General features: G+C 34.8%; 1 protein-coding gene across 2 annotated transcripts; it reads right to left on the bottom strand.

The window, feature by feature from the left end:
- Window positions 1-492: 492 nt before the first annotated feature.
- On the bottom strand, window positions 493-3,217 carry ACR9 (ACT domain-containing protein). 2 transcript variants are annotated; one of them, XM_089604291.1, is made up of 6 exons: window positions 2,902-3,217; window positions 2,465-2,683; window positions 2,241-2,346; window positions 1,372-1,717; window positions 952-1,236; window positions 493-859 (listed from the first exon to the last, which is right to left on the bottom strand). In XM_089604291.1, exons 1-6 carry the CDS (start codon window positions 3,053-3,055, stop codon window positions 713-715), a joined length of 1,257 nt encoding a protein of 418 aa, XP_089460417.1. In that variant the 5' UTR covers window positions 3,056-3,217; the 3' UTR covers window positions 493-712. The 2 variants fall into 2 exon arrangements, with proteins under 2 accessions (XP_089460417.1, XP_089460418.1); XM_089604292.1 differs by having other exon boundaries at window positions 1,372-1,714; window positions 2,902-3,216.
- Window positions 3,218-10,328: the final 7,111 nt, after the last annotated feature.

Here is a 10,328-nt window from a genome sequence, read left to right as displayed (position 1 = left end):
GACCTCGCCCAGTCGAGCTGGAACTACTCGACCTCGCCCAGTCGAGCTGGAACTTCGTCAAGTCGAGCTGGAACCAGTCGACCTCGTCACTTCGTCCAGACCAGCTCGTCACTTTCTCATTCACCTTAGGTCCGATTTTTGGCAAAATATCGCTTGGTATTATCTAATTCCGATGAGTGGATCCCACTCAAATTGTTGCCACAAAATCAACCATTCACATGTTAATAAATAAAATTTATTAACTTTATTCCAATAAGAGTTTCCATTCAAATTCTTGAGAGATCTGGAATAAAATGACTGAATAAAAAAATAAGGGGGAATTAATGTGTTTCTCTCCTTTTTTTTTTTCTTGTCAGTTGCATGTTTGCAAAATCTCGTTATTCATTAGACCACGTCCATTTTTCACACATGTTGACGTGGGAAAATAGGTTCCCTTCAACAAAGAAAATAGGTAATGGAAAAAAAAAATGGTCAATCTTCCTGAACTTCAAATGCAACGAAATCAAAATCACTGTACAGATTCCCAAAGAAAAACTTCGGCAGTTACAACTACTAGTATCTCATCAATCTCAGATAAGTGTCCTGTGCATACTATATTTTCCAGTTTTGTTCAACACAAACCATGCACAAAGAAGTAGAAGAAGAAAGGAAAAAAAAAATAGCAAAATGTAAAGCTTGGGGTTCTTGGCCCAGGTTATGCCATGATAGTCTATTACCAACCCATTAATGCTCTTCTAACTCCATCCACGATCTTACTTCTAGCTCGACTGCTTGCCAATGGGAATTCGCAGCTCTCCTCCAAAAGAAATCTGTAAACTTCCCACTGGCGAACCGGAGTCGAATGCCTAATTATTTCGGCCTGCAAACGAGGAAGGAAAGAAACGAGATTCCAATTCACTTATAGGAGACTTGAAAAAAAAAACAGAGAAAGGTTAGAGAAATGAAACTTACGGAGAAAATGAAAATTCCTAACATCTTCAAGGCCAAAGTGACGTCATAGAATACGCGGGGTCTTCCCTTTCCGGATAACTCTACCGGATTAGCAACGAAGAGCTCTGTGTCGGGGCCTCGGTTGGCAATGGCAACTCTGACTGGCTCAACGATATCCTCTTTTAACCGTGAACACAGTGCGGTCTGGATTTCTTGGTCCATCACCTTTTTCCCGTCCGTTTGCTGAATGAATATATCCAATTTCCTGAACCCATCTACAGTCGTAGCAAATCTACCATACGCAATCTAAATGACATTATAAGAAGAAAAAAAATAAACAACAATCATTTTCTTTAAAACATCGAAGAAGAAGACGAAGAAGAAGATAAAAACAACTCGTACTTGTTGGTTTCTAAAGTAGAAGAGCGAAAGGTTTTATACCCGAATATTGTAGTCCTTTGAAGTCCTCAATATGTCGTAAAAGATGCTCTTCTGGTCCACGCAGTGTACGTGAAGCAAGGTGTGAGCAGGGCTCAACAGATTATCAACTGTAATGGTAGCCGAGTTTCCCTTTGTCGTGAAATCCGGGCCCAGAGATCCGGAGTTCGACATCTCGTGGCCGAATAACTCTTGGGCTATGGCGGGCGCGAGAGAAGAGCAGCGCTGCAAGCTCTCGTATTCGGGTCCCGCAAGTTGAAGCTCGCACGTGATGCAATAGTCTCCGAAAGCCTCCATGAGCTGCTCACATATATTGTCTCTTCTCTGCTTGGTGTGTAATTGTTCCCTGCTAAGAATAGCCAAAACCTCGCTATTGTAAACGCATTTTATCCTTAAAAGGTTTCATTTGGAACCCAGAAACCACAAGGGAAAATGAAAAATGGAAGGGCAAAATCCAAATTCTATGTTGTGTTTCGAAGTCATGGAAATTTGGATGGATTTCATATTTCACGGATGTTATGGAAAACATTATTCACTCATTATTTATACATGTTTCATCCTATTCTCCCTCTCATTTTCCTTTTCCTTCCTTTCTTCCAAGCAACGCAAGGGAAATTGGAGAAATTTCATACCCTAAACAACTTCGAGTTCAACATTTACATATAAGAGCTTGAATAACAACTGTTCCGTTGTCAGATTGGGTCACAGTCTTTGTATCCGTGATAAAGAGATTATACATAGTGCAAGAGCTCGACGGGGAGAACAAATCCTTTTTTTGTGTCACTTAAATTTCTTGCTTGATTAATTGTGTTTGACTTCAAAGAAGAAAAGAAGAGCTTTTTAGTAACAAGATTAACTTGATCGCTACTCACATGCAATCTGTGATGAAGAAAAGGTCCAAGACTTTCCCGTCCGGCGTCGGCATCGCTTTCACTCTCTGAATCACTAGCTCAAGCTCGCAAAGAACTTTCGAAACATCTGCCCAAAAAAAAAACACACACACACACATACACACACAATCGATTAGTATGAGCTTCATTCGAAAGCGAAAGTGCTTCATAAAAAGAATACCATATCAATTTATTTCCTTGCATACCATGCAGTAGTCCTTTTCGATCGAGGTACAAAAACTTCAATAGATAGAGCGGCGATGTAGATGGACCGTTGGGCTGAAAATTCGAATAAACCGGGAAAGTACACGATGGACAGAGAGCGATAAGGCGGGCCTTCAAGCTCTCCCAGTCAACGTTGACCGATCCCGGATTCGGGGCAACCCAGAACACTATGTAGCACCACCTTCCATCGGTCGAAAAATCTTAAAAAACATCCAATTTCACAAGAATGTTATCAATCCAAGACAAGCCCAATAACACAACATTGTGGGTATAGCATGTTGAGACTACATAGCTCAATGAATGAACCAACAAACCAACCAACCCAGAAAAAGGGCTAATACAGAGTCATTATTTAATTAAATTAAATCAGAGCAGAAAAGGAAATAGTTGTTCGTGAATTGTGTTTGGTTATACATACCTCCTTTGGAAATGGAGAGACCGAACTCGAGAATGATTCGGCAGAGGTCGCAGCCGAGGCCGGCCTTGTCGGGGCAGTTGACGGTCACGACGGAGGGTTCGCCGGAGGATTTCGCCGGCTCGATCAGCACCACGTCGTCGCAAGCTATGCCCATCACTTATCTCTACGCATCGGACCGGATTGGATTTGATTTGTGAGGACGAGACTCGAATTTCGTTGAGTTCGTTATACCCAAAAATGGTAATAAATCACATATACCGTGATAAGCAATTGTATAAATACAACCGGTGCATGTATACATGTGATGTGCGTTTATATATATATATATATATATATATATATATATATATATATATACTCATATTTCATTTATATTTTTAAATATATATAAATAGCTGGGAATTTGGACGGTCCGTTTAAGTTTAGTTTTCATTTTGTCGCGTTTCTCCGTTTAATATCTTCCCCATCTTGCTCAGAGCAAAAAAAAAAAAAATCTTCCCCATCTTGAACAACAGAAAATAGTTTTTGGTTCATTTTGTACTTTTTTTTTTCCTCTCTCATTATTGTAAGACAATAAGTGATATGTTTTTGTCGGATATTGATTATAGTGGGTGTGGCCTACAAACTAGTCATTTCCACGTAGGACTCAGCCATTAAAAATCATTGAGCTGAGTTTAGTGCTTATTAGCAGTGTGCTCCCATGTTGACTTAACGCCCTTCTTAGTCTTCTTCTTAAGCTACTTTTAAAATAAGCTACCACCATTTTACCTTTTAAATGATAAATCTTGTCATTCTCCGACTAATTTTTATCTGGCGCAGTAGAAAATAGGTTGTGTTTAGATCAAAACGGATATAGCCACTCCGACCATATTTATGAATTAAATAAGTTAGAGATCAAGTCTGTCTATAAATTTGTTCGACTTAAAAGGACCTTGGCTATTCTCACATGTGCTTTGATGGATTAGGAGTTTAGATGACGGAAAATTACAATACAATTGGATTGTCTTGTGGTGACCTCAACTTGTAACTGCAATCAAGTAGTGATAGAGCTTGGGACTATCCTCGGCGTTATCTTGGAAGCTGCCTCTCTATAATGTTGCAGCTCGTAAAAGGACTAAATTAACTCTCGATGTTTATTTGTGTGTACACCGGTTGAGACTTGTCCCGTACTTATAATTATAACCAGGTCGTTCATGATTAAAGATGTCAAAATGGTTAAACCATACTGTGTTAGCACTAATTTTTACGTCTAAGGGCAGCTCGTGTCCAGACCCGGCCCAAAACCTTTTTTTGTAAGAGAGTGAATTGTGACTCGTTTTTTTTCTTCTAATTGTGACTACTACATATGAATTGGTGAAATGAGCGTGTCTTCTAACCAGGCCTAGCGCGAGGCTCGTCTTGGCAAGTACCCGTGCAGGAGGCTCGGTCGTGGCTGCATGTTTTTTATCGATGAGAGTTGACCTCGGACGTAGGTCCTAAGTCAAGTCAAGCGAGAGGCTCAGCTCAACAGCTCCTTTGGCGTCTAGGAAGAAGACTCCCGCACGGTCCTCTAGCGGGCAGATCAAGGAGCTCGACATGACAATGCATACATGGTCCTAGACAAATCTTTGGGTCGTGCCAAGCACGGAGCTTGGACCGACGATGTACGCGGGTCACTCATGAGAGGCCCTAACTAATCTCTGGGGTGTTAGCCCAATTTATTATTCATAATGCTCGGGTAGATAATGCAGCGTTGGACGGATCGGATGCCTAGACGCGACTTTTGACTAGGTCAAGCGGGTACTTGTCCTAATTAACCACTTGTGGGTCCGGATGGAAGGTATGAGCGTGGTTATTCGGCCACGATCATAACCAATGCTACATTCTTAACTAGATTAATAATAAAAATTGTAATATTGGGCATTTTATTACATTTTTCATTAACATTGACTACATTTTTCTTGAAAAAATAAAGGAAAATTGACATATATATATATATATATACCATGTGTTTTAGTGAATTGTTGAGTTTAACTTTTGATTTTCAAAAATGTCGTGTTTGTACTCTCTGTTTAATTAAAATGATAACATTATACTCTAAAATAGATAACAGTGCCACGGATATTCATTTGATTGATTTTTCATATGTTAAATACTCTGATATAAGAAACTGAACCAAACCCAAACCAGTATCCTTACCCTAAATTCCCAATTTTAAAATAAAAAATAGCTCTTAATCGAAGCACACCACTAAAATTCATACCTCCCAAGAGACGGCTTCTTTCTGTGTTCACGTTGCAACTTTGAGTCCTAGATTTCACGCTCGAATCAATGATTTTGATAACTATCGATTGTCGACTTTTATCACTTTCCTCTGTATGTGTTCTCCATGATTCATAGATTGTCATTTGTTTTTTGTTTTTAAATAAATCACATATATGGGGAAAATGAATAATGATAAAGTGAGGTTTACATATAAATATTAGAGTCAACATCAATAAAAAGTCAATAAAAAAAAGGGATTGTGACACTATATTCTATTATGGGATATAAATTTGTCATTTTAATTCATCATAAATTACAAAATCGATATTTTTGAAAAATCTAATGTTAAATTTGATATTACGCATAAAGTGTATATATGTCATTTTTCCAAAATAAATAGATAAGAGATGTTTTAATTAAGGAGACCCCACACAAAATTAAAAGAAACCCAAATCTAATTTGGTGAGACAAATCAAACCAAACGATATTTTAACATAAAGGAACAGCGACTACTATACTATTACAAACCTTGTCTCTTTCTTACAAACCATTAATAAATGTAACAAGTTGTTTAGAAAATTCAACCAAAAAAAAAAAGCATATACAAACTTGGTTGTTGATTCTTCACGTGGTTAAATGAACATTACAAGGAATATACTAAGAACAAGTAATACTAATAGAACATAGTTATAATAAAACAAAAAAGACAATTAGAGGAGTAATTTAATATTGGGTAAACTAGCAACGTAGCCATTTTGAAATATGGTTTTTGAAATCTAGCCAACGTTTGGTAAATTTTGCAATCTAGCCATTTACTGAAATTTACGGATATAAAATACCTAATTTACCCTTTTTCTTATACTTACTTGATCAAAGCACTAGCCCACGTTTGACCGGTTTGAATTGTATACAGCTAATTAATTTCAGATTTTTTCGCAATTTAATTGGATATTTAGCTAATTTAATAGGAGATTCGGTGATGTAATGCAATAAATGCACTGTATTTGTTTACACGCGTAAGTACAAAAAATTTAGCATAATTAACAGAAATTAACAAATCAGCGGAGATTAACAAAAATTTACAAACATTTACACTGTATTTGCTTACACGGCCATAATGTTCATTAAAGAAACAAACGCTCAATAACCAACTTTGCCAAATATATAATTTTTTTTAAAATTCAAAATATAAACCGAATATAACAAATTCGGCTACAAAACCAAGTTTCAAAACGTGGGCTAGTATTTTTTTAAACCAAACCAAGGCTAATATGGTAAATACCATCTTACATAAATATGACACGTCATCTAATTTGGCTAGATTCGAAAAATAAACGAAACGTTGGCTAGATTACAATTGCAACGTTTGATGTGGCTTAGATCGACTAATTTTTCTTTAATAAATCATATTTTTTAAAATAGAAAAAATTATATTTTATTAAAAAGTAATCCATCAGGTCCCTAATAAATTAATTAATTAAATTAAATCACTGCAAACCCAGTGTACTATTTTTTAATAAAATGAAATTTTAATTGAAATTAAGAGCACTCGATACTCCTTCATCCACCAACCTTTTAATTCTCAAAATGGAGATATGTCCCATTCTCCGGTGCCACAATAGAGAAGAATTTTCATTCATAATACAACGTTTCAACCCAGCAGTAACATTCAAGGAGTTAGAAGCAGCGTTATTTAGCAATGTAATTGAATAAACAATGTACTATAATCAACAATTTCGGATTTATTTAATAATATAAAACCAGTATCCGAGAAAGTTAAAGTCAAAACCAAATGGCACAAATCTTGAAACTGAAATTAAATTAATTTAAAAACTAGGAACATAGACGGTCTTTTACAAATGCAAAATAAAGCCACTACTTCACACTAAATTGCAAGAACCGATAGCATCCACATGTGAGCTCATTCTGCACCCTAAATGGATATATTGCTCACATCCCGCTGACTTCCGTAGGTTTTGCATACCCTGCAAGGTATTTGAGACATGAAATGTAGAACCAGAGTCAATCTACCAAGCATTATAAGCAATATTTGTTAGATTTGATTCATAACATACAAATGAAAGTTGTTTGACTCTTTCTTAATGTTCGCTTTGACAAGGATCTTGCCTTTGTCTATGGCACAATATTTCTTCTTTCTTTCAGAGAAGGTCAGTTTCACTTTCTCACCATCTTCTATGGCCAGCCTTCCCTCTTCTTGAACACACATGGTCATAAGTTCATTAATTGTCTATTTATCCTTATGTGTGTTATAAAAAATCTTAAAAGGGCCATATTGTTGGGGCATAGTGCACAGAATAAAGTGAACCAGAAAGGTTTCTAACATATCAACTTCCAAATCTTTAATTGAGCCGCAATACCTCTCGTGCGCATGATATGATAACCCACACCTCATATCCCAATAAGCTTCATGGATGAAAATTGCATGATAAGAGTACTTACCGTAGCCTTATCTGAAGTGGAAAATTGATCGACTATTGCTTTCATTAAGAGACGAACATTGTCATATTGCTTAATAGAAATCTTAATCCCATCAAATACTTTGGTCTTTATGAACATAACGCATTAGATCGCTCTCACTTTTCATAAAGATCAACATGATCTGGGATACTCACCTCAATGTTTGCAGGAGATTCAGGTTTACTTATGGCATAGTCAATATCCATCCATCCCAATTGAAGAAGAACTCTTTCCTTCCAGACCTTAAAGTTGTTCCATTTGAGTTCGGGAACATCACATTTAACATCAGAGTAACTAACAGATTGACTAGCTGCAATTTAGATAAATTATACATGCTCATTAAAAAAATTGAAGAAAATAGCTATATCATGTTTCACTAATGTAAAATCATGTTTTTACTCGATGAATCTAGAGACATAAAACTTGCATGTGGGCTAAAATTCTAATTCAATTAGATTCATACGATCATGATAAAGCTATCAAAGAATGTTTTTTTTCCTAATACCTGTGGGCGAATTAGGAAATATAATTTGAGATTTTATCTTAATGAATTATATGAAATATTACAAAATACATGTGGGTGAATTTCATAATATTTCATATAAATTATTACAATTATAGTTTATGTGTGATCTTAATTCTATAGTATATAATCTTAATTCATTATATATGTTGTGGCTACTCTATAACTAATTAAGATTATATAGATCACTAAACAATATAATCATTGCTTAATTTCATCGTGTTATTCTTATTTTACTTTACTGAATGCTATATGTAAATAATAACATAAATAAATAGTATACATATAACCTTTAAATAATTATAACACAATAAATAATATCAGCCTAAAACTTAAAAAAGCTGTAGGATGCATTATGTAATATACACAATAAATAAGCTGAATAATACCATAATGCCCATTACAAAACAAAACTACATGTTTTGGTGGAAACAAAGAACGCCTTGTTTTTTAACCGACTAGCAATTGCCTTTATCCATAAACGACATGCCGTTTGCGTGCTTGTCAAAATCATAGAACAAAATGACATGTCATTCTCATCAATTGCGGTTTACCAGTTTTAGTTGCACACCCGCGAACCCAAAATAAAAATTTGATGGATTCTCCATCATTGAGATTTCATTATTTCAAACCTCAAAATTTATTGAAAAACTAATTTGGAAAGATTTACGGTCTTAGTTTTTCAAAACAATGTAAATTATGAAAATCCAAAAAAAGGGCAAAAACCTACAACGCTATAAACATCAAGACAGAGGTATAGACGGCTCTTATACCAAATGTAAGAATTTTTTACACATACTAAAGGTGTCATAACAACATAAACACGTTAAAGCGAAAGCGAAAATGATCAAATTTCCTCCGGTCATTGTTGTGTTTTTCGGCGAATTTCGGGCTCTGACTCCGACAAGCTATTTCGAGGTTTTTCTAAGCTCTCGTTCTCCCCCTTAAATGGTGTTGATTTTTTTAATGTGTGAGTTAGCTTAGGAACCCCAAAACTTTTGTATTTATAGCGCCTCATAGTCATCAATGAGAAAAATCACAATTTTTATAATTGTAGGAAATTGCTTGATTTTGAGCATTTATTTGAGCACGATTTTGGTCATTAATTAATTAGTCGACTAAATATATATAGACATTATAATAGAGAGAATATTTCATTAATACCATATTTAAAAAAAAAAAAAAAAAAAAAAAAAAAAAAAAAAAACTTACATTACATACTATAATTAGTAGTAGGCAATGTTGTCTAAGCGATGTTTTGATCCAAACACATGAGCAAAAGTAATAAAACAAAAGGATTAATTACATACATTTCTCATACGTATAATAATATGATTTACGAAATACCCTAACCATGAAATTTTGCATCATTATATCATTGCTTCTTCCCTAAATCGTGAACTTACTCAAAGCCCGAATCACTACTTATAGTGTAGCAAATTCAAAACACGGAAAAGGAAAACAAAAAAATTAGCGATTAGTTAGACAAAGAGAAAGTTCATTTTCTAGACCCGAAAGTAATGAAAATATCTCAATTAGGCCCACTACTTTAAAAATATCCAAAATTGAACTTTTGTACCAATTTTGGACGAAAACACCCTTGCAAGACCATATAACACTACTAAAAAAAAGTGCATTCTCTACTTATTGAAAATCTCTCATTCTCTCTCATTTTCTCATCATTTCGCGTATCCAATTGGTTGAATTCCTTCAAAATGGGTAAGTATGCTTCTTCATTCATCTTTTATAGCTTTAGTGATATAGTTTGTGTAGAATAAATAAACTTGGTAGATGTAGGTTAAACTTTCCGGAATTTGACGTTATTTCCGATGAAATCCGACCGTTTCGGATGAAATTCATGTAAAAATTCCGATGAAATTCAAGCAGAAATTCCGACCAATTCCGACCGATTCCGACCAATTCCGACCAATTCCGACTCTTTCCGACCAATTCCGACCAATTCCAATGAGTGCGTAACATAACATAATATATAACATAAAACAAAACATCATCAACTTATAAGTAAATTTAACATAAAAAACACGATGTTCATAATTTAAAAAACAAAAATTTATTAGTATGTTGTTCATAATTAAAAAAAAACAACTAATCATTAATTATAAAAAAACAACTATATATTAGTATATTTTGTTCATAAATAAAAAAGAACTATTTTTAATTT

The sequence above is a fragment of the Urtica dioica genome, chromosome 12 (genome assembly GCF_054948205.1).
Source record: "Urtica dioica subsp. dioica isolate 48M chromosome 12, U.dioica_male_clone48M_v1_H2, whole genome shotgun sequence".
NCBI classification, from domain to species: Eukaryota; Viridiplantae; Streptophyta; class Magnoliopsida; order Rosales; family Urticaceae; genus Urtica; species Urtica dioica.
Note: the sequence above shows the minus strand (reverse complement) of the source record. Positions and strands in the feature narration are given on the sequence as shown.

Excerpts from the sequence above, each read along its gene's own strand:
- ACR9 (XM_089604291.1), bottom strand. The coding sequence starts at position 3,055 with ATGGGCATAGCTTGCGACGACGTGGTGCTGATCGAGCCGGCGAAATCC. Across the intron at positions 2,347-2,464 it reads TCGAAAAGGACTACTGCATG|ATGTTTCGAAAGTTCTTTGC; the intron begins GTATGCAAGGAA and ends TTTTTTGGGCAG. Across the intron at positions 1,718-2,240 it reads TTCTTCATCACAGATTGCAT|CAGGGAACAATTACACACCA; the intron begins GTGAGTAGCGAT and ends GGCTATTCTTAG.